Genomic DNA, 25,753 nt, shown 5'->3' on the forward strand with positions numbered 1-25,753 from the left:
GTGACGATTGTTCTTTTTCCTTTTTATTCAACAAACGATATTATTCATAGGGCGGGGGATTAGGTACAATTATCCCGGGAGTGGGCACAATGAGTTAATAATAATGCAGTTCAAATTCATTTTTCACGAGAATTAAACCAAAAACTCCTCACTTATAAATAAAGAGAAATACTATTGAACTATAATATTAAGTAGCATATACAATTAAATGTTGGATGTCAACAATAACCGACTAATCCTCCAAGGAGAATAGCATTTATAACAAAGTGCTTCTCTAAAACCCTTCTATTCGAGGATAAATTTTTCAATATTCTAGAAACACGGTCCTGTATACCAAGTGACATAACATAAGTTGTTGAAAAGAAAAAAAAAATTTAAGTCTCCAACCACTTGTGTTATGACACTCTAAAAATATATTCCAACCATCAATCATGAGATTTCTTGTTCTGATGTCTAAAACGTTCCAATTAAACTACTCGTAAGCAGTTGGATTCTTCTAATGTGCAACATTCTATATAACAAAGTTTGTCCCTTAATAGGGTGTCGTAAGATGCCTCTTTCTGCCTTCTGCCCATTATTCATTAAAATATTTCAAATAGACAACGACCTAAAAGGTTGACCATTATACTTTTGCCTAAAACAAGAGTTTAGTCGATACAAAACATCATCCTTTTCCTTTTTTTTTCTATAAGCATCATCCTTTTCCTTGCTAACAAGTAACAATTAACTATGAAAGATTCCTCTTCCTCTTCCTCTTCCTCTTCTCCCATTCTGTTTAGTTTCCACATAATTATTAAGTTTTTTCCATCGTACTCAAAAGGAAAAGGAGAAGAAAGAAGCATCAGAGGAAACTTGGCACTCTCAAGTTTCAAACGTACAACAGTCGGTCATACTTTTGTGTCTGTTGACTGCATTGGTCCATCTTCTATTCAACGCTGATGAACAATTGACCCTTGACCCTTTCAACTTCAACCCCATTAACCTACAGTCATCCTATTTTATTCTAGACTTTAGTTAAATTGATGACTAAATTATTAAACAAAGACTAAGTCTTTTTTGTTTTTTAGTTTTTTAGTTTTTTTGTTTTCTTGTTTTTTGTTTTGCTTAGATACTCGTGGACATCGAAATAACTTAATTTTGAAAGTGTACGAATTTATTAAAATATTTATTTGTGTGAATGAATCTAATCTAAGTTAAACTTCTTAATAATCAAGCAAACGATAACAGAAAAACAAGCAAATTGTTTTTGCAGATGAATTGAACACTAAAAGTTTCACAACTTAAGCAAAAATATATAGATCATTTACAAGAGGAACTTCATTAAATAATCCAAAATTCAGCACTAAATTGGATTATTGGAACTTAAATCCAAACTAATCCAACCTAGTAAAACAATCTTGGAAAAAAAATGATACTAATGAAATGAAAAACCCAAATGGCAGATGAAGCCATTAATCCCAATTGCTTTTTTAACAAGATGGGTAATGTACACAAAGGGGAAACAATTTAAGGATTAAATCTAACACCAAAAGGAATTATTGGTACCTGGAAACTTATCTGTGTTGAGGATAACCCTAACCCTAATTCCAAAGACCCCAAATCTTGTCCCCAATGGAACTCACCAGCCTCCTCATGGTCCCCCTATCCACTCCAACCTCACAACCTTCATCATCACCAGACTCACCACCACTTATCACTTCAGCAGCAACAACACCAGCGTCCACCACTTGTGGGCCCTCCTCCACCTCCTTCTTGTCCCCATGCCCTAATTCCCCAAATCCCAGATGATCACCACTGCTCTTGTTAGCCTTCCTTCTCTCTTTCTTCACCTTTGAGTTTCTGCTCCTCTTCTTCTCCACCAACCTCTCCTCATAAGCCTCAAGGATTTCATGGATCAGCTGGCGGTTCGGCGAAGCGTCCCACCGTGCCCAAAAACTCATATAGCACCTGAAGCAGTCGCACTGGAACGTAGGAGGGTGGTGGGACTGCGGCCCACCAGCTTCGACGCCAACCCTGTTGTGCTTCTGGTGTGCCTTGTGGCCGCCATATGTGTTATCCACGTTGGAGTTGTGTGACTCGATACAAGTTATGGATGTTACCTGCGACGGCCCTGTGGCCGGTGCACGATTGGACTTAGTAGTAGTAGGCCCACGCTGGTTCGTTGCGCAACCGCCTGAGTTTTTGGTGCAGGAGATGAGGTAGGCCAAGACCTCTTGGTCTTCGGGGGAGAGGGATATGGCCAAGGCGAGGACGGTTGCCGGAAGAAGGGCCAGAGGGTCGGCTACGGAGGGCGGCGAAGGTGACGGGTGAACTTTGCCTTTCTTGTTGTAGAGCTTATTCATGTTGGTTGTTGGAAGCGTTGTTCTTTCTTTCTTCTTCTGCGACTTAGCTTTTTGCTTGCGGAAAGAAAATGATTTCGTTTAACTTTGGAGTCGGCTGTCTTTATATCTCGACTACTTGTTCCGTGGGGGATACGAATCTAAAATCTAGGAACACACGTGGCAACTGTAAAATTGCAGATTAGAAGATTTTCTTCTTCTTTTTTATAATATTTTATTATATTTTTAAATAATTGATATTAGTTATTTAAATCTTAGTTCTTGATGCTTCTGCGTTTCATTGTGGACCAATAATAGTTGGCATGAAAATTATTTGCTATGTCCATGAATGATTGACGGTAATAAAACTCAAATTTAAATTAAACATTGGGTTTTTATTGTGCAATTAAGTTGTCTTATTTCATGTCACTTAATACTACAGCTTATGAATATTTTTTTTTTACTTGTAAGTGAAGGTCTTAAGTTAGATTTTCATCAAAGACGAAATTGAACCACATTATTACTATCTTATTATGAGGCTAAGCATATCCTCTCCTTTTTAGTGTAGATAATATTGTTTGTTAAAAAAAATTGTATTATTTCATTGCCAAGTAAATAAAATGTGATCAAAGCAGCCGTATTAATTAAAAAATTAGCAAAATTGTTGAAAACTTGTCGAACATTCTTGTATTTACTAATTTCCGTTGTGTGGATAAGTTTTAGTTTACCTGGAACAAGTACAAAAGCAATAAAGAAAAGGTGGGTAGATCATTTTGATGTTCATTTGGACATTATTCTAGCTTAGCTAGGAAAGATCTAGAACCAAGTGCATGCATAATACGCAGTGTGGTGACATTTTCATTTTATCCTACGTATTTCCCACCCTTTTGTTTCAAGCAAAGGCCATTGACAATCCTTACATGTCGGCTTGTCATAACATTATTTAACTTCTAAGAAGAAAATTTGAACTCTCGAAACTTTATCTTATCTAATTAAAATAGTCAGTACAATTTAATAGTAAATAAGCACGTTAATCTGTATTATCCGACGAGTATTTATCCTATCCGACTGAAATAGTCAGTACAGTCCGAGCTGTCAAACGAGATCTTAGTATATATCATTTTTGTCCTTAATTATTTGCAAAAAATAGTATCAAATACACGAGTTGTATTATCTATGTATGAATTTTTTGGGTAAGATACTAAAATTTAGTGATAACAAAGGCATGTTGTTGGGGTCATAAGCATGCATTGCTCTCACCCTGCCTCCGCTAGTGATTCCACTGGCATAGCACGCCACCGATCGATGATACCTCGAATCCTGTCAATCACAAAATAATTTGATGTTCAACAAAGGTTAGTCGTAGGGGCGGAGCCACTAAGAGATCAAGCTGGTCTTAGGCCTATCCTGACCATTGTGTAAGAAAATTTTAGCAATCAAGCATGCAACTGTGGAACCGTAAGACATGAAGAAAAAGATGAATTGTCCTCGTGAAGAAGTTGAGTTAAACAACATCATTTCTTATATTTTTCTAACAATTTTGTTTGTTTGGTCTTTGTAGTTTAGTGAAACGATGAGTTTAGGGAGGGAGTTTTAAAATCGACTTTAATGTTATTCTAAAGCAATCTAATCAACTATTATTTGTAGGGATAATGCTAGGGAGACCAAAATTTTAAACTAAATTTTGTAAATCAAATGGTGTAGTTGTTGATGATTGAATTATTACTTAACTGTTGATTAACATTTTAATTTTCTATGGATGACACATCATTTAATTTGCAAGTTTAATTTAAAATTTTGGTCAACCTAGCATTACCCTATTTGCAACTGTCCTTTTTTTTTTTTTGTCAAACAATTCAAATCAGATTTCCTTGTATTTTCTTTCTATAATGCCAATTTTTTTACTAGTTGCTTGCTATCTACCTCCCACTTAATTGTATTGGACAATTATTTTGATTCTCTCTATTAAATTTAATGGTTCTTGTACACTATGTTTGGATGAGGGAAATAAAATTGGAATTTGGATAAAAGTCAGAATTTATAAATTGACATGCACCAATTCCCTTGTTTGGATTTATAACATAGAAATTTAGAATTTCCGCTTGAAAAAAAAACTTGAAATTTAGGGCCTCCAATTTCCAAGTTTAAATTCCATGTAAATATGTGTCATTTCCCAATTTCTATGATTGGGAGTTTAAAATTAACAAATTCCGTTTTCAATTCCATTATTCTTTTAAGTTAACCAAACAACAAAATTCACAAATTCTAGAAAATAAAATCCCTTCATTTCAATTTCCGTCATTTTAAAATTTCTTAGTAATCTTAAATTTCTTCATCCAAACATAGTGTTAGTTTTGTGAAGATTATCTCAATTGCTCATGTTATGAGTTTGAATTTTTTTTCTCAATACCTATATGAAAGACCCTTCGCCCCCCTATCATATAGAATTCTGACTCTGCCATAATCACTAATAAACCATAGTATAACATAGATGCAATAATTAGCACTCTAAAAAAGTTATCATGCATGCATGCCACTGTAATTAGTTTTAGAAAGAAAGAGGGGAGGAATGCAAGATGATTTGCTTGAAGTATGTCACTAGTAATATGATCCAACGATATTCTCTCTCATTTCTAAGTGAGAGGCATGGAACAAAAAAGAATCTCAAAAGTCCAAAAGATGACACGTGGGTTTTTCTTGGAATTCTGTTTTTCACTCTAGCACTACACCAAACATTTCACTAAATCAGACCAGCTTAATCTAGTCTAAGCTAGTCTAGTCTGAAATAATCCAAAGTAATAAATGCACTCCCCATTTTACCAATTGATTTATGACGGAACCTCAACTTTCATTATACAATTTAAAATTCTCCCAAAAAGTAAAAGGTTATTTCTACCGAGTCCGGATCCTCACCGGATCCTTTTTGTGAGAATCCCAGGAATCCGTAAATCTTAGTTCTTGATGCTTCTGCGTTTCATTGTAGACCAATAATAGTTGGCATGAAAATTATTTGCTATGTCCATGAATGATTGACGGTAATAAAACTCAAATTTAAATTAAATATTGGGTTTTTATTGTGCAATTAAGTTGTTTTATTTCATGCCACTTAATACTACAGCCTAATAATATTATTTTTTTGGGTAAAAGACAGTTTACTACCCTCATGTTTCATGGTTTTCAACATTTAGTACATCAAGTTTTTTTCGTCTCAGAATCATACCTAAAGTGTAAATTTTGGGACAATCTCATACATCCGTTAGTCAAACTGTTAAATTTGCCGTTAATTGTGACGTGGCGCCCATGTGGACAATGACTGGGCGCCACGTGTCAACCACGTTTTTTTTTTTTTTTTTTCTTTCTTCTTCTTCTTCTTTTCTTCTTCTTCTTCTTCTTCTTCTTCTTCTTCCACCCGACTACAACAATTTTTTTTCCTTCCTCCTTCTCCTTCCTTCCCCTTCTTCTCCTTCTTCCTTCTCTTCCTCCGAATTTGGGGAAGTTTTTTTTTTCTTCCTCCTTCTTCCTCCTTCTTCCTTCATCTTCTTCTTCTTCTTCTTCTTCCTCCGAATCTGCCCAGATTCGGTTTTTTTTTTTTTTTTTTTTTTTTTTTGAGGAAGATGAAGAAGAAGTAGGAAGGAGGAAGGAGGAAGGAAGGAGGAAGGAGAAGAAGAAGAAGGAGGAAGGAGGAAGGAAGGAGGAAGGAGGAAGGAAGAAGGAAGAAGAAGAAGAAGAAGAAGGAGGAAGAAGAAGGAAGGAAAAAAAGAAAAGAAAAAAAGTTGCAGTCGGAGGAAGAAGAAGAAGAAGAAAGAAGAAAAAAAAAAAAAGCCGAATCTGGGCAGATTCGGAGGAAGAAGAAGAAGAAGAAGAAGAAGAAGAGGAAGGAAGAAGGAGGAAGGAGGAAGGAGAAGGAAGAAGGAGGAAGAAGAAGAAGAAAAAAAAAAAAAAGAACTTCTCCAGATTCGGAGGAAGAAGAAGAAGAAGAAGAAAAAGAAGGAGAAGGAGAAGAAGGGGAAGGAAGAAGGAAGAAGGAAGAATGAGGAAGAAGAAGAAAGAAGGAAAAAAAAAAACGAATCTGGGCAGATTTGGAGGAAGAAGAAGAAGAAGAAGAAGAAGAAGAAGGAATAAGGAGGAAGGAGAAGGAAGTAGGAAAAAAAAAATTCCCCAGATTCGGAGGAAGAAAAAGGAGAAGGAGAAGGAGAAGGAAGAAGAAGGAAGAAGGAGAAGAAGGAGGAAGGAAGAAGGAGAAGGAGGAAGAAAAAAAAAAGTTTGCAGTCGGGTGGAAGAAGAAAAAGAAGAAAGAGAAAAAAAAAAATCCCCAGATTCAGAGGAAGAAAAAGGAGAAGGAGAAGGAGAAGGAAGAAGAAGGAAGAAGGAGAAGAAGGGGAAGGAAGAAGGAGGAAGGAAGAAGGAGAAGGAGGAAGAAAAAAAAAAAAAAGTTTGCAGTCGGGTGGAAGTGGAAGAAGAAGAAAGAGAAAAAAAAAATAAAAATTCCCCAGATTCGGAGGAAGAAAAAGGAGAAGGAGAAGGAGAAGGAAGAAGAAGGAAGAAGGAGAGGAAGGGGAAGGAAGAAGGAGGAAGGAAGAAGGAGAAGGAGGAAGAAAAAAAAAAAAAAGTTTGCAGTTGGTGGAAGAAGAAGAAGAAGAAGAAGAAAGAAGAAAGAAGAAAGAAGAAAGAAGAAGAAGAAAGAAAAAAAAAAAAAAAAAAAAAACGTGGCTGACACGTGGCGCCACGTCATTGTCCACATGGACGCCACATCACAATTAACGGCAAATTTAACAGTTTGACTAACGGATGTATGAGACTGTCCCAAAATTTACACTTTAGATATGACTCTGAGACGAAAAAAACTTAATGTACTAAATGTTGAAAACCATGAAACATGAGGGTAGTAAACAGTATTTTACCCTTTTTTTTTACTTGTAAGTGAAGGTCTTAAGTTCGATTTTCGCCAAAAACGAAGTTGAACCACATTATTACTATCTTATTGTGAGGCTAAGCATATCCCTTCCTTTTTAGTGTAGATAATATTGTTTGTTAAAAAAAATTGTATTATTTCATTAATAAAAAGTCGTCAAAGCAGCCGTATCAATTAAAAAAATTAGCAAAATTGTTGAAAACTTGTCGAACATTCTTGTATTTACTAATTTCCGTGTGTGGATAAGTTTTAGTTTACCTGGTACAAGTACAAAAGCAATAAAAAAAAGGTAGGTAGATCATTTTGATGTTCATTTGGACATTATTCTAGCTTAGCTAGGAAAGATCTAGAACCAAGTGCATGCATACGCAGTGTGGTGACATTTTCATTTTATCCTACGTATTTCCCACCCTTTTGTTTCAAGCAAAGGCCATTGACAATCCTCACATGTCGGCTTGTCATGACATTATTTAACTTCTAAGACGAAAATTTTGAACTCTCGAAACTTTATTTTATCTAACTAAAATAGTCAGTACAATTTAATAGTAAATAAGCACGTTAATCTGTATTATCTAACAAATATTTATCCTATCCGACTGAAATAGTCAGTATAGTCCGAGCTGCCAAACGAGACCTTAGTATATATCATTTTTGTCCTTAATTATTTGCAAAAAAATAGTATCAAATACACGAGTTGTATTATCTATGTATGAAATTTTTGAGTAAGATATTAAAATTTAGTGATAACAAAGGCATGTTGTTGGGGTCATAAGCATGCATTGCTCTCACCCTGCCTCCGCTAGTGATTCCACTGACATAGCACACCACCGATCGATGATACCTTGAATCCTGTCAATCACAAAATAATTTGATGTTCAACAAAGGTTAGTTGTAGGGGTGGAGCCACTAAGAGATCAAGGTGGTCTTAGGCCCATCCTGACCATTGTGTAAGAAAATTTTAGCAATCAAGCATGCAACTGTGGAATCGTAAGACATGAAGAAAAAAATGAATTGCTCTCGTGGAGAAGTTGAGTTAAACAACATCATTTCTTATATTTTTCTAACAATTTTGTTTGTTTTGTCTTTGTAGTTCAATGAAACGATGAGTTTAGGGAATGGGTTTTAAAATCAACTTTAATGTTATTCTAAACCAATCTAATCAACTATTATTTGTGGGGATAATACTAGGGAGACCAAATTTTAAAACTAAATTTTGTAAATCAAATGGTGTGGTTGATGATGATTGGATTATTACTTAACTGTTGATTAACATTCTTATTTTCTATGGATAACACATCATTTAATTTGCAAGTTTAATTTAAAATTTTGGTCAACCTAGCATTACCCTATTTGCAACTGTCCTTTTTTTTTTTGTCAAACAATTCAAATCAGATTTCCTTGTATTTTCTTTCTATAATGCCAATTTTTTTACTGGTTACCTGCTATCTACCTCCCACTTAATTGTATTGGACAATTATTTTGATTCTCTCTATTAAATTTAATGTTTCTTTTAGTTTTGTGAAAATTATCTCAATTGCTCATGTTATGAGTTTGAATTTTTTTTTCTCAACACCTATATGAAAGGCCCTTCGCCCCCCTATCATATAGAATTCTGACTCTGCCATAATCACTAATAAACCATAGTTTAACATAGACGCAATAATTAGCACTCTAAAAAGGTTATCATGCATGCATGCCACTGTAATTAGTTTTAGAAAGAAAGAGGGGAGGAATGCAAGATGATTTGCTTGAAGTATGTCACTAGTAATATGATCCAACGATACTCTCTCATTTATAAGTGAGAGGCGTGGAACAAAAAATAATCTCAAAAGTCCAGAAGATGACACATGGGTTTTTCTTGGAATTCTGCTTTTCACTCTGGTACTGCACCAAATATTTCACTAAATCAGACCAGCTTAATCTAGTTTAAACTAGTCTAATCTGAAATAATCCGACGTAATAAACGCACTCCCCATTTTACCAATTGATTTATGGCGGAATCTCAACTTTCATTGTATGATTTAAAATTCTCCCAAAAAGTAAAAAGTTATTTCTACCAAGTCCGGATCCTCGCCGGATCGAGGATCCCGGGAATCCGTAAATCATATATGTTCATCGTACATCATGTAGTCATAAATTATTTTAAATATTTTTATTTAAAAATAAACATAAACAGTACTTACCAAAAATTGATTGCACGATGTACGATTTATTCTCACCAAAAGATCCGGAGAGGATCCTGTTGGAATTCTGCCATTCTGAACCAAGAAAATGTCAGTTCCTTTACATGAGTTTAAACCAGCTGCAAGTTGCAACAGCTCTCCGCTTTCTCTGTCTCGAACAGAATTTGTCACCATTTTACACTCTCAAGCAACCCAGAAGGTTTTCTGTTCCTCTACACCCTAAACTTTAATTGAAATTTTCAATTGAAAATTTACCCAAAAATTGAACCCATGTGTTCTGAAGAAACCTTTTTGCTTTTTTCTTCCACTGCTCTTTGCTTCTGCTCCTCAACTGTAAGTTCTTCCGCTGCAACTTTTTTCTAGTTCTCCTTTTAATATTTGGAATTTCTATGTCTTAATGAACACTTTACTGGGTATTTTTCTTTGAATGCTGTTATTGGATTCTACGTGTTCTGATTATGTTTTGAAGAAAAAGAAATTATTTTTCTTCAGTTCTAACGGCTGCTGTCACTTGCTCACATTTTACTTCTTATCAAGTTTGTTAATTTATAATGTTTGTTTTATTTTTGTTCATTGTCCGAGATTGTTAACAATTTTCTGGATGAATAGTTTCAAGTTTTGGACATTGGTCTCGTATGAATTGTCCGTTTTATTCCTTCAAGTTAGAAGACAATGTCCGTATTCTTCCTTGATTGCACATGAAATCTAGTTGTATTGCTAGTCTAGTCTAGTCCTGCATATCGAATGCCAGCAAAAAGTATTTCAAAAACAACTGATCTTATGTAGAGAAGAGGCTTTTCTTCAATAGTACGTACAAAGCGCTTGCCGCGACGCACTTCAATAAGCGACTCTATGAGTCTGTGAGCTGTTGGAACCATGTCACGGATCATAGATATGCCAATAAATCACCAATACTACCAACAAACAATGTGAACAACAGAACCATTAACCTCAGTATAAAATCAGTCAAAACATACCTGCAGAACTTGACCTCGAAGAAGCCATAGTAACTTCACCACCAGACAATCTTCTCCTCTTTAGCAAAACTAGAGAGCTCTTTGAACAATAGGTATTCAATACAAGATGAGCCGTATCTTTGCAAGAGCAGTGATTGTGGTTAAATACAGCATTAATCCAACACATTCTCCTATTGGAATTAGTGTTGGACTCTAAAACAAAAACCATTTTACACAATGAGTGCACAAGATCAATCCGAGAAGGATCCAAAACCTTTTCCCAAAGGAACACTAAAAACACTCATAATCCTACAAGAAATAGGATTTACACAAATACTTTTCCATTCAAAATTCATCCAATATAACAGCTAATCCACAATCATGTTTTTATACTCATATTCTAACATGAGCCTCATAAATTTCTAAACTCTAGTTAGATACTGAAGAAAACTTATTTCTGATACAATCATGTGTACAGGGTTACAATGTAAATTGTAAAGGAAATATGGTCTTGACAGTTGTTAACTTTGGCTTGAAATGCACTTTGATCATCAGAGTATGACCATAAACCTGAACTGGAAGTAGTCTTCAGGTGATTAATGCCTTGTAATGGACTTCCTACTAGGCGCTGGAGGAACTGTGGGATTGGGGGTATGCCAACATCTGAAACTCCCTCAAGAATTTGAACAACCTGCCTCATCGTTGGTCTATCCTTCTCATCTTCTTGAATGCACCAACAAGTGACTTTGCATGCTTTAGCGAGTTCATCTTTGTCAGCACAGCCTTCCAACCTGTAGTCCAACAATGTAACGACATCTTCTCCTTTATTAACTACATTTGTAACCCTGATAGGACGGTAGTCTTCTAACCCCTCATCTAACCCTTCTCTGTTTCTCCTACCTGATATAACCTCAATCAGCAACATGCCATTAGCTAAAGACATCAGCTTTTGGCATGATGGCTTCACCTGAAAACCATTCTGGTGTAAGATAACCTACAGTTCCTCATATGGTTGTCAGAACGCGACTGTGGTGTCTTCCGACAAGTTTTGCTAGACCAAAATCAGCCAGTTTTGGATTGTATTCTGCGTCCAACAAAATGTTGTCGGGCTTAATATCACAGTGTATTATGCAGTCTCGCACTACTCATGTAGGTAAGCCAATCCTCTGGCAATCCCCATGGCAATATGATATCTGTCTTTCCAATCTAACATTAGTGCATTCTCTTGATGAAAAAGAGATTGCAGAGAACCATTTGGCATGTACTCATATACCAAAAGTCGTTTTGAAGTTTCTGCGCAAAATCCCCAAAGGCGAACAAGATTAATGTGGTGGATTGTGCTAATTGTCCCCACTTCAGCGTGAAATTGCTTCTCTCCCTGCTCCAGATATTTAAGTTCTTTCACTGCTATGGCAGTTGAATTGGGCAATATCCCCTTGAAAACAGAACCAAAACCTCCTTCCCCAAGTTTTTTTAGAAGTTCTTAGTTGCTTTTCTTAAATCTCTATACTTGAACAACACCAAGGAATCCTGAACTATTGCCGATGTTCCTTTTGACCGCTTCCTTTTGAAAAATGCAATGAGAATCGTTGAGTTTGAAAGGAACCCCACAAATACTACAATAGCAATCCAAGTAGTCTTTCTCTTAACCTTGTTGGTAGAATCTGCAACTCGTATATGAATTTTTATGCCATCCATTAGTTTAGTTACAGAGTATGGTAGTTGATTCAGATTGAATATATCCCCCTTCCAAATCTTACAGTCGTTATTGTAAGCGAAGGCAGTGATCGAGCAATCTCTTGAGCATGCTAATCTACATTCCTCAATGCTTTTAACCTTTAACGATTCAGAATTTTGGGAAATTTTGGGAATAAGAAACATCAAGTACTCCCAAATTTTTTTTATTTCCTACATCACTGCACTGCAAAGGAGTTTTCCTCACACAACCATAAGAATAACCTCCAAATTCCCAATCTTCTGGGATTTTGGTTCAAATCCTTCCAAGCATCGACAATGAGGCAAATTCTGAGAGTCACAGATACTAAAAGCACCACACGAAACATCGTTAGTACATTGTCCAAGAGCACCCCAAGTGTCTATTGTCTCACTGCCGTTATAAAACTTGAGTAGACCATTCAAAAGTTTATATCTCACAAATGAATTAGGATCGATGGGAACATAAGTTAAAGAGCTTTCATTCTCATTTACAACAGAATTCAAATTCACTTGACAATAAAAGCAGTAGTGATTGTCACCTTGCCAATCCCAAATACTAATGGCGGAACCATTTCGAAATAAGAAAACCCTGCTTCCAGCTTGTTCTATCTCAAGTGAAAATATTCCAGGGGCTGGATTTTGTGGGTTTCTCCAGGGAGTAAGGATTAGCTTTTCCTTGGTAAGCTTATTATATCCAAGTTTGGCACCTGGAAGCCAAGTGTCAGTGGGGTGATCAAAACTCTGCCATAAAACGGCGGATGAATCAGATTCATCACTGATGACAAAGTTCCCGTTGTCAAGAAGCACTGCTATGGTGGAATTAGAAACCGCTGCTGCAGAACGAGTAGACCAAATTGTATATTTTGTTCGGTCCAGCAACGCTAAGAGTTGCAATACCGAAGAATATGAATCAGAAGCAGGTTATTTTCTGCTTGCTACCCAAACTACTGTTCGAGGACGGAGATTTTTGTACCAAATGCCTACGTAATAGTTTCGAGAGTTACCTGGTGTGAAGAAACCCAGCTCAAATCTGTCACCTGGAGAGGTGAGTGTTTGGCTTCCACAAAGCGATTGGCCTGCTTAGATGGTGTCAGACGCCATGGAAATTCCATTGAAGGTGAAACATAACAGAAGCAGAACAACAGACTTGGAAATGAAGTTATTGTTGCTACTGATATCCATCTCTTCAAAGAGTCAGATTTTCTGCAAGCTGATGCCAAACTTGACTCTTCCTCTCCTATTTTTGTTGCTATGAATGGAGCTTAACCAGAATTAGGTAGATTACTAGTTGGAAGTCGTCAAGCCAACCAAGCCAACCAAGCCAACCAAGTCACCAGTCCAAGATCATTAAATTTTACTTGGCAATGCCAAATATCTCCGTCGCAATATATGAAATGTATGGAAATTTCTCCCCCCGACATTTTTTTCATGAGTGAACGGTTGATTTGAACTAATTGAAATTGAGTTAAGTCTCAACAGTGCACACGTTAAAAAAAAATGTGCAAATGAGCAAATGAGCAAAGCTCGTGAAATGTATATGTAAGTTTTGCTTCTACACACAGGAAAATTGTAAGGCCAACCGGCAGACCAGGTGGTTGTGTGACCGTATACAAACTAGGCCTCTCTGTGATGCGTAATAACGAGCTAGACCAACCCATGATCTCACGTTTGTGAGACAAGGGCCGCATGTGAATGGTTGTACATAAAAATTTGCCCTACTTAGGCTATGCAATGCATGGATTTAGTGGCAAATATATATATATATATATATATATATATATTATGTTATTTTTGCTGAGATTCTTTAATTTCTTCTGTATAAATATTTTTTCTTTTGTTGATCTTAGCCAAGAATTGTGCCACTTTGGTGTGTATCTATAGGCCTTTTAGCCCAGATGAAAGGAAAATATATCAATATGTGGGCCTTTTTGACTTTTCAGTTGGGCTTTCACAACCTTAGCTAAGAACTGAAAACCCTAAAATTGAAGCAGTTTTCGGAAGAAACCCTCCACTTAATGTTTTAAACTGTATAACTTTCATTTTCACACTCATTGCCCGATATTTTTAGAATGCTTAGGACCTGTTTGGTATTTTATTTGAAATTTTTTATCATTTATCAAAAAGACTTAAAAACTTGATTGGTTTGTGATTTAAAAATTTTAAATCTTACAACTTAAACTAGACAAAGAGATCTATAAAGAGGGGGTCGTAGGAGAGGGAGAAAGAAAGAGGAGAGAGGAGGAAAGAAAGTAAGAGATGATTGAAGGAAAGAGAAAGAAGAGAGAGGATCAGACGAGGTTGAGAGGAAGAGGAGTGAGAGAAACAACAGAGAGAATGAAGAGAGCGGATTGGAGGAGAGATGAAAAAGGTAAAAAAAAAAAAAGTAGAGATAAAGAAGAAAAGGAGAGAGATAGATTTGAAGAGAGAGTGAAGGAGGAAGACAAAATAAAGGAGCAAGTTTAAGTTTAAAATTTCTATAAACTCACTTTTTATGTTTTTAGAGAATAGATCATATTTTTTAGTTAGTATTGAGTTCAGTTTTTGAAAATGGTCTTACCAAACAAGTTTTTAAGGCTTAAAACTTGAAAATTGTTTTTGAGTTTAAAAAGTTGGATTCAAGTAGAGTATCAAACAATTCCTTATTTTCTTGTGGACATGAACACGAATGCTTAGGAGATATTCAGGAATGTGTTTCAGAAAATTATGGAATGTAGATGGTGAGAATTTTGTGAGTTTTTCAAGGCTAATCAGAAGATATGCATCAGTTTCAAGCAGAACTGTGATAGACATGGCTGTTAGAGATGGGGAGTTGAGGGTTTTCTTAGTCTTTGGAGAGGTTTCTGGGGGACACGACTGCCTCTCGTCTCATGGCATCTCTGAAGAATCTATTTCCGGTTCCTGACCGCTTTTCCGGCGTTGGAGGGTAAACTTTTACTTTCTCTGCGGTCTTTATTGGAATTTGTAATTCTTTGCAGAAGTCCTTTTTCATAGGTTTATGTTAGTAGCCTTTGTGTGTGCATTTATGTAATTGAGCTATTTTCCTTTTCTTAAGGAAATACAATCTTCACATGGATAACATTTTAGACAATTTGGACAAATCTGTGGTTTTCAAAATTTTTGTTGTTTGAATGATATTGGTTAAATGAGAGATGGTGTTGTGTCCACAATGTGTTTAGGTTGATGATGACTAATCAAGGATTAAAGTTGCTGTTTCCGATGGAGGATATTGCCGTGATGAGATTATTGCAGTTATTGCTTCGTCTGAATATGATCAGAGTGAGTTTGAGCTACATATTAAGACTTTACTAAACAAATTCAACGATAGATAGTGTTCTATCTTTATGTGTTACTTAGCATCTTTCAGTACAAGAGAAAAAAGTTGTTGCATTCTGTCATCTTATTTGGTCAATGTATTGGGCCAGGTGAAGCTGCAGGAGACAATACAGGCTGCTCTTCGGTTTCAACCTCATGTTGTTGTGACTGTGGATTCCAAGGGTTTCTCTTTCCGTCTGTTAAAACAGTTACGGGGTAATGTAGACCACCTCCTCGGTGTTATAATCAGACTGTAGTGATACAATCGACAGGGAGTAAATGCTCCGGTACACTTCCATTATGTAGCACCGTCATTTTGGGCTTGGAAAGGGGGTGAAGCAAGACTCCGAGGCCTGGTTCAATTTGTGGATCATGTCTTGTGTGTACTTCCAAATGAAGAAGAAGTTTGCAGATCAAATGGACTGGCTGCAACCTTTGTAGGCCACCCCAGCTTGGAGGATGTTTGGGAGTTGAATTCGGTATGATTTTGTGTACATAGTTGTCATTACAGATCATTCTTAAGATTTCTGAGATATTTAGTTTCACGCTCTTTCTTCTAAACAGTTGAGAATAATACATAGTATGGAACCATCTGATGCTGTTTAAATTGACTTTTCTTTTAAGTTTCAAGTACTAATACACAATCTTGTGTATAGAAGGAAACTTCACCCCATGAATGGAAGATGGAAGATACAAGGAAACTGCGAAGATTTCCGAAGGAAATATGCAATGCCTGCAGGTAAACACCTAAGAGTAATTCTCTTTTGCAGTAACTAAGAGTAATTCCGTTATAGTGGCCTAAGAATCGAGGTTCCACAATAAACCCTTTTCTGAAAACTTCTTGCTCCATCAACTGACTATTTCTTCCCCTTTCTTCTCCTTTTTCCAAGCCCCAAATCATTTTTGACGAGCTCCTTTCTGTGCGTGTGCACATTTCTTACTCTTTCCCAATTGAAATCTTCTTTTAATATTCTGGGATTTTATTTTGCAAAGGAGCCAGAGTCATTTCCTTGCTTCCTGGAAGCAGATTACAAGAGATCACCAGAATGCTTTCCATCTTCACATACGCTATGGCATTATTACAAGTGTCATTTCCCAAGTAAGTAACAGTCATCCATGTCGCTCCCAATCATCATGTGAAGAACTATGTCACCTGAATCACTAACAACTTGTTAGTGATTTAGTGTGAGTGAAAAAACCTAAAAGAGCACTTTGGATGATATAAATTGTATTTACGTGTGCACTCTTTCAGCGTGTTGGCAGAATGTGAAATTTGTCTCTTCGTTGGATTGCCAGTGAAGCACTTAACACGGGCATCTAACAGAGCATGAATCTGAGCATCTGAAACCAAGTTTTCGGAAGTTCATGTCTGAGCATATCTGAATATGTCTAATCTAGCTCAAATTTGTTACGAATATTAAATTGCAGGCAAGTAGTGTTGCGTTATGTGCTTCTGGAACAGTTGCCTTGGAGAAGCAGGTTGCACGGCTGCCATGTGTAGTCGCTTATTCTCATTTCCTAACTGAGTTGATTATTCGTTATGAAGCCAAGGTACCCATCGTCTCCCTCCCAAATGTTCTCATGGATTCCCCTATTGTGCCCGAAGCTCTCTTTCAAGCGTGTACTCCGACAAACCTAGCCTCATTGATGTTGTAAGTTACATTTAAGCATGACATCTTCAAATTTTGGTTTAGTTACTGTAATACTGGATATTACAAGTACAAAGCTTTGGTATTTCCCTAGCTAGTTCGCACATAAATCAAGTATATTTGATCCATCACAGGGATTTGATACATGACAATGGCGTCTGAGAAAGACAGATTGTTGCTGCGGAAAAGGTTTATCAGACTTCTCTGTGCTCCGGCCCGAAATTTAGATCCGTTGGCAGAGCAGCATCAAGGAGGGAGTTTTCCCCATAACACAACGAGTATGATAGCAGCTACTGCAATACTGCACCATGCAAAGCCTCTGTGGGATGTCATTATTTATGTACAAAATGTTATACAAATGTTTAATATCTCACCGATGTATCTTTTGGCTTGATTCGAATTGAAGGTGGAGAGTTTGATTTTCGTTCTTTGCTCGATTGGAGGTGTATTAACACAGATAATGTAACATCAAAATTGCAAATTTAAGAAGCAACCCCAAGTTGATCGGTTTTTCTTTTGACAAAGGTTTTTCGAGTTTGTCGAAATAAAAACAGATTGGACATGGACATGAGATTGACATATGTTCGGAAAATATTATAAACATAAGTGCTAAATTACTTTTTTTTTTCTTTTTAAAAAATGGGGCAACTAGTGGCAAGTCACAATGATCCACCCATTCCAGGGGTTGGGAAGACTCACAGAGGCATTTCAGCTTTCCTTGGCCACAAGTCTGGCTTCCAGACCAGCAATGGGTTTCGAACCCGAGACCTCCAATTTTTAGTTTTAAGGAAGTTTTGTAATCCGTCATTTACCATTGGGTCACCAGCTCGTAGTTAAGCGCTAAATTACTTTGCTTGCTTGAACTTGTATAAGTAAATAACTAGGTATATTTCTAGTTCATTATAAAAAATAAAAAATAAAAAAATAAAAAAAACTTAAAAAGTTCCCTAGCTGACATGCATGCAATATAAAGTCGGATCAAATTATCATCAGCCGATTAATCTGAAGTCTTGTTTGATTTGTTAAGATAACGAATTCGGACCAAATCACACCTAAGAAAACAAAATCTAAGACAATGCTAACAGTGATTCAAATAACAAGGCAGACATATAGGACATTCTTCCGCATCAAAGCCACAAGACTTGCTCAACTCCTAATTACAAACTCAAGGCCACAAAAAAAAAAAACTCACTTCTTATTTTAGTAAACAACGCTCACTTTAAAATCCCCACAACTCCTTCAGTCACATTGCACGCTATCAAACTCCAAAGAAACCTTAAAATCTGAAATTTCCACACGCAATCCCTCGCCAAAGAAAAATCCCTTTTCGTTACTACAATGGCTGTATCAAGGGGACTGCTTTTGCTTTGCCTAGGGACACTCTTGGTCAGTGTGTTCTTAGTCAAGGTGGCTGAGGCTAGTGAGGACCATGGCGACTGCCACGGTGACCCGAACAATGGGGACCAATGCCAGGAGCATGAGAGTGATGTAATTGGGGACGATGATGTGGATGACACATACAAGATTGTGAACAAGGTTGCAGTGACTTTTTCGGCCAGAACCGGCGAAGTTGAGCCAGATGCAGCCGAAGCATCAGACCCAGATGATGCTGAAGATAATGAATCGAGTCATATCATTGTAATGGGACACTGATTAGCCAAATGGGGATAGCTAGGTAACCTAGCTAGCTTGCTAGGGTTACGGCAGTGCTCTGCAGGGTTATGGTTTTCGCATTCGTTTCATACTTTTTTTCTTATATTTTGTTTTAGCATCGCGTTTTCTTCCTTTTGATGAGTTTGTCATAAACAATTTCGTTCTTAGTCGCTTGTTGGTTATTTAAGTCATTCTTCAACTCACGGTTCAATTCTTTTGATCACATATGTAGGAGTAATGTTATTCATACCATGTTTTTTACTAAATTTTCATACCACCTTAGGTGGCATTTGATGTGGACAGTCACATCATTTGAATTAATCAAAATTTTAAATTTAATTCATTATCTAATAAACTAATAATTAAGAAAAACTAGTTAATTAAATGATGATTGTGGTGTACGAGGAGTTTTTCTCCTTCATTTCCTTAGATTTTGCAAATTTTTCAAATGATATGGCTGTCCATATCAGATGCCACCTTAGGTGGTACGAAAATGTGGTACAAAAACATAGTATGAATAGCATTACTCCATATGTAGACTTGGTCTCGATAGATTGACCATTTAATCTCACCCTTAACTTGCGTAATAGAGATGAGACTTATTTATGTTGGTAGATCTCATTTTAAATTAAAACATGATCACTAATATTGTAAAATAAATGATAGTAAGCTCATTACACTAACACCCTTCAAGTTTTAAATAAACTACCGATAGTAAACTTTTTTTATAAATAAAAGAATACTTTTTTTAAAAAAAATAAAAGAATACTTTTTTATAAATAAATATTTTTATATGTATAAAAAAAATTAAAAGAGAAATAATCAATTTTTTTTTCCAATTCTCAGAACATCATCAGCCTAATTGGCAGCAATCAAAGTAATTACAACCCTGATCACTCAATCAACTTAATCACAGATAATTACAATAAATTAAGATCAATCAATTCCTTCCACCATATTTTTGCACACACGCGATTCTCCCTATAAAAATTCCAGAAAACTCACCCTATGCAACTATAGAAATGGATGCGTCCAAGGCAATGACTGTTTTGTCCCTAGGCGCTCTCCTTGTGTGTAGTTGAAGTAGAAGTGTAGGTGTATTTTTATATCAATTGTGGAGACGACCATTTAGGATAGTAAAATCTGCATTAAACCGGGATTCATGAGGATATTCAGGAAGTAGATATTATATTATTTTAGGAGTATGATTACTTGCGGTGCACGTCAATCTTTATACTATAAGGATTCCAAGGTTATAGCAAACATGTTGATTCCTTGTTGGGTTAAGTTCTCGAATTTTGCGAAACAAGAATGGTCTATCTCGACGAAGTCGAAGGACTTCACCCACTGATTCCGAAACAGGCTGATGGTGACATCACTACCCGTTTAGTCAACTCCGCTATGGAAGCTATTGAGTCCATGACTGGATTTCTAAGGTAGGCGTATTCCAATCTGCCTTACTCCGGCTCTAGAAAATATGTGCCACGTAAATGTGACTTTTTGTAAGTTGAGAGGTGCATGATATTGATATATATGTGCTATTATTGTTGCTTTCTTTGTTGCGGAAAATGATCCTTGTCGAATTCTTTTCCTGAGGATTTCAAGGATCTGGTTATCGTAACTGTTCATCGTACATTGTATGATCAGTTTTTGTTAGATACTATTTATATTTAATTTTAAATTTCAAATAATTTATAAATACACAATATACGATAAATAGTCACGATCACAGAATTCTCGAGATCCCAAAAAAAGAATTTGGCGAGAATCATTTTCCTTTGTTGCGATGCGATGAGACTCGTCTTTTGACTTGAGGGGAAGACAATGGTCAGAATTTGCTTGAGAAAACTGATTTCCAAGTACCAAGACATCATTCAATCTCACATGGTTTTTGACACTACTCCCTCCAGACGCATCATCCTTTCATTTGAAAGTTTCTAAGTTGACAACCCTAGCTAGCTAGCTCTACTGTTCTTGTTTTTTGTTAAACAGCTAGCTCTACTGTTTTTAACTCACATACGTGTTTAGTTATTCGGAAAGGGATCATATTTGGATCTCTTCTATCAAATTCACCTAAAAAATCAATTTAGATCCTTGAAATTTGATCCAACGTCTATAAATAGGGGTTTTTTTTACAAATTATAATAACTTGAGTCGTTGGATCCAATTTTAAGAACTCAAATTAGGTGATTGTCGTGTTCAATCTAACTCCTCTTTTAGAAAAAGTTTGGCAATTGTCACATTCATATATGTGGTGTTATATAATTATATACTAGCCTCTATCCACGCACCTTCAAAGATTTTGAATGCTTTTGGGTTAAGTCTACATATTTGATTTAATCAAATAATAATGTTTTTTTTTTCCCGAAATCAAATAATAATGTTAGGTACCCTAATTTTGTGCAGCAAATGATATGTTACCGATTAAATTTGTACTTTAATTAAAGTTAAAATTTGATTAGTCATTGAGATACAAAGTTATAAGGTAAAAGTACATTTTGGCCCTCAAGTTTTTCGTCCAATTTTAAAGTCATACAACGTTTTTAATTTTTTTAAATTTCATACAACGGTTTACAATTTCATAATCAAATCGGTCTCTACAGAATTTACATTAAGAATAAAGAAAATAATATTTAATAAATAATTGATTGAATCATATTATTGCTAGTATATTGCGAGGCTAAGCCCACTTCCTTCTCCCTTAGTGTAGATAACAACGTTTATTAAAAAAAAAACAATTATTTGACAATTAATTTAATCATATTATTATCCGTGTACAAAAGACCCTTTACAACTTATTTAATCATATTGTTACCCGTGTGCGAAAAATATTTTTTATTATTTTCTCTCTTCTCACTTATATTTATATTATATTTTATGATGATCAAATTACCAAATTACCCCTGCATTATTTGATATATTATATTGGGTTGCATTTAGATTTTTTTTATTGAGGGGCAATTTTGTCCTAAGATTTTTGTCGAATGGTACCCCAAATTTTTGTCGGCATGCGTGGGGCATTGGCTTTCCATTATATATAATAATAATATAATAAGATAGATACAAAGGGTCTTCAGTTCATGCATTGTTCACCAAAAGGGATCTATAAATGGTTTAAGTAGTTTAAAAGGGCCAATAATACAGAGGCTGCATTTTATTTTAATGTTTTATTTTTTCCCTTGTTTAAAATATGTATATTTCAATCTATAGATTTGTTAGATTATATGTTAGATTAGGAAGCTGACGAAGTTTGAACCCACATCATAGGGTAAGGGCTATTAACAAAGAGAAAGGAAAGAATAGCTTGTGAAAAACTAGAGAGAGAAAGAAACCAAAGAGAATACTAAACTGTTCAATTTCTTTAGAGAGATGAAAAGATGATTACAAACGCCTTACACATTTCGTTTATGTAGAGAAACTAACTGTTACAAAAGTACAATACTACCCTTCTCATATTCTTTATCTTTCTAACAACCCAATCCTACTTAACAAACTTACAACTGTATAACCAACTATTATGATTATTACTCCCCCCTCAAACTAAGCATGGAGCAATCGAGCTTAGTTTGCTGCACAAGTGGTGACAATCCCAAACCAAGAAACCTGCAATGCTTCAAGAAAACAGGACTATGTAATCCTTTGGTGAATACATTAGCAACCTGATCATCTGTTGGAATATAATGAACACTGATGTCACCTTTTTGTACCTTTTCTCTAACAAAATGGTAATCTGTATCAAGGTGTTTGATCTTAGAATGAAACACCAGATTAGAACTTAAGGCAAGGGCTGACAGGTTATCACAATGAAGAGCAGGAGGACTAGGAAGAAACTGATGAATATCTTTGAACACAGATCGAATCCACGACACATCAGCTGCACATTGTGCCAAAGCTTTGTATTCAGCTTCAGTAGAACTTCTGGATATTGTAGATTGCTTCTTGGATTGCCATGAAACAGGATTAGATCCAATATAGACCACAAAACTGAAATTGATCTTCTAGTGTTAATATCTGCAGCCCAATCAGAGTCGGAATAGGCAGTGATGTGAACATTTGAACTTTTTGTATAGCGTAAACCATAGCTGATGGTTCCCTGAATATACCGGAGTATTCTTTTGACCAGATGAAAATGTGCATCAGTTGGTTTTGTCATAAATTGACACACCATATTCACTGAATAAGCAAGATCAGGCCTTGTGAATGTCAAATACTGAAGGGCACCAACAATACTTCGATATTGACTTGGATCAGATAACAATGTACCTTCACCAGCAAGAATCTATGTGTGTGGCTTGGAAGGAGTAGATGTGGGCTTACAGGACTCCATGCCTGCCTTTTTCAACAAGTCTGCTGCATACTTGGATTGGTTAATAAACAGAGACCCATCATCATTGTAATGAATATGTAAACCCAAGAAATAGCTTAATCGCCCCATATCTTTAAGGTCAAAACTTCTGCCAAGTTGTTGATTATTCCTTGTACCTTTATGGAATTGGAACCAGTAAGGATGATATCATCCACATACAACAGTAACAAAATAATATCTTCATTATCAGTCTTGACAAATAGACTTGTATCAGAAAGTGAAGGTGTAAACCCAAGTGCTGGAAGATAGCTTGTAAACTTGGAATTCCAAGCCCTAAGAGCCTGTTTTAAACCATAGAGAGATTTCACTAATTTGCAAACATGAGTTGGATTCTCCTTATCAACAAAACCTTGGGGTTGCTGCATATATACCTCATCTTCTAACTCACCATGTAAAAATGCATTTTTGACGTCCAATTGTCGCAAAGACCAACCAAACTGAGCAGCAAGTGCAAGTATAATCCTGACTGTAGTATGTCTAACAACAGGACTAAAAGTTTCAGAGTAATCAAGACCATGTTCTTGTGTAAATCCCTGGGCAACCAATCGGGCTTTGAATCTGGAAATAGACCCATCTGGATTCTTCTTGATCTTATAAACCCACTTACTACCAATTATCATTCTATGTGATGGAGGTGGAACTAAAATCCAAGTTCCCTGAGCTTTGAGGGCATCAAATTCCTCCTGCATTGCATTCTGCCATTTTTGCTTACTGGCAGCACCTTTGAAAGTTTTTGGTTCTTCATGATCAGAAACATGAGCAAGAAATGAAAAACCAGCTTGATATGGATGTAAACATTGATTATCAGAACTACAATCCATGAGTTGTAAGGAAGACAACTCAGGTAGTAATGCCAGATAGTTAGTATAAATTTTCCTTGTGATTGCACCTGTTTGTAACCGAGTCTGCATCCCATGAGATCATATCGGAACATTATCTGATGCACTAGATGAAGAGGAAGCATCGAAAGGTAGAACTACCTGTAACTGTGCAGGATCAAAGACAGGAAGCAAGGGAGGTGTATCATTGTGAGATGAAAGAGTAAGGCCTGTTGGTGATGCCGATTCATTGTCCTGAGAATCGGAGACAACTGCAATATCATTGTGTGAGATAGATGGAGACTGATGTTGACTTACATTGACCTCAGCTGAACTAGAAGCTTGTGCAAGCACCTGAGACTCATGAATTGGACTATTGACATACTGTTTGGGCCCAAAATAACAGTTTGGGCCAAGTGTAGGGTCATTCTCGGCCCTGGAGGCTTTGCGGCAAGAATATCACGGATCGTTCAGTATGTGGGCCTCCAAACCCAGGTCGGCTAGGTCATAACGCAAGAGGTCGAATCCTAGTGCAATAGGGACTCTCGACGAGGTCAATAACCTAGAAAGCGAATCCGGCTCAGTTAAGGACTAGATTCGTAGTCCTAGCGGAGATAGGACTGATCGAGGGGATGTTAATCCGGAAAAGGAGACCTAGTCCGAATAGGATTGGAACTCGGGCTCGATGTGCTGCTACTATAAATACAAGCCATTCAGCAACTGTGAGAGCCCCTGCAAATCAATACAAAATTGCCCTGCGCAAACTCTCACAACTTGTGATTTTTCTTTTCCCTTTTTCGCTGACACATCTTCCGTTGGCATCAACAGCACTGTGGAAGCAACCGGTGATATCTTAAGTCGGCATAGATAGCTCTGTCACCGTAGAGTCAGTCGGTCTCGCAGTATCTTCCGTTGGCATCAACAGCACTGCGGCGAGAACGATTGATTACCTATCCAAGTCTCGGTCGAGAAGGGTTTCTAAATCCTTATTGGTCGAGGTCATCTCATCAGCCTTCTCGGCGAAGTGAGGTGTTACAGTTATTACATTCGGCACATTGAAAGCCGAATTTGATATTGAACTTCGTAAGAATAGTAACCTTGTCTTCAGGTTCGAGAGCCCAAGAGGCCGAGACGTGTTCCTTTCTCGGCCGCAATCGCAAGACGCAGAAGTCAGTAGCGCGACCCAACGCAACATCAACAAATTTACTCCTCGGCCGAGCTCGGCCGACGAGTTGGCACGCCCCGCATTCACCGAAGGACGTAGTTAGCTCATTAATTACTCGGCCTGCGCGCCACGTAGGCTTTGTAGTTTCTAGGGTCAACATTTTGGCATGCCCAGTGGGACTCAGTGGTAAACTACGAAGTTCATGCCAATTGAAACACGATCGGTAAAAAAGAAAACCACTATGGGAAAGTCGATAGCTGATTTGCCGAATCAAAGCACGGGACAAAGTGTGCCACAAGCGCAGAATCCCCTTAGCGCCGTGACACCTGAGTCCACGAGTGCGACCCGCCGAGAGAGAGAAGTTAATCTTGGCAGTCAACTCCGCGGTCCAGAAATCCCTAACAGGAACACCTGCATTCTCACTGAAGGGATAGTAGAAGAGTGTGACGAGGATAGTGGTGAAGGATCTGATCCACCAACAAGGTCGTTTCTTCGAAAGCGACTGGACGAGCAGTCTCGGTCAGTCGAGCAGATGTTTAGTCGAGGCATTGACAAGCTGCATGACGCGATACTCAGTTCCAATGATCGACAAACCAGGCTGCTTGAAATGCTGGTTAGTCAAGTTGGTGGCAGCAGGCCTTTCGATCTTCGCCAACATTGTTTACCAGGAAACAACCCGGTACCGATTGTACCGGCCGAGCCTAT

General features: G+C 36.9%; 1 protein-coding gene and 2 pseudogenes across 1 annotated transcript; 1 reads left to right on the forward strand and 2 right to left on the reverse strand.

The window, feature by feature from the left end:
- Positions 1–1,230: 1,230 nt before the first annotated feature.
- On the reverse strand, positions 1,231–2,434 carry LOC126610427 (uncharacterized). Its single transcript, XM_050278475.1, has one exon. The coding sequence runs from the start codon at positions 2,340–2,342 to the stop codon at positions 1,581–1,583; it is 762 nt and encodes a 253-aa protein (XP_050134432.1). The 5' UTR covers positions 2,343–2,434; the 3' UTR covers positions 1,231–1,580.
- An 8,398-nt stretch (positions 2,435–10,832) lies between these two features.
- Positions 10,833–13,267, reverse strand: LOC126611760 (G-type lectin S-receptor-like serine/threonine-protein kinase At2g19130; annotated as a pseudogene).
- On the forward strand, positions 13,156–17,675 carry LOC126609930 (probable lipid-A-disaccharide synthase, mitochondrial; annotated as a pseudogene).
- The last annotated feature ends 8,078 nt before the right edge of the window (positions 17,676–25,753 follow it).

The sequence above is a fragment of the Malus sylvestris genome, chromosome 17 (assembly GCF_916048215.2).
Source record: "Malus sylvestris chromosome 17, drMalSylv7.2, whole genome shotgun sequence".
Taxonomy (NCBI): Eukaryota; Viridiplantae; Streptophyta; class Magnoliopsida; order Rosales; family Rosaceae; genus Malus; species Malus sylvestris.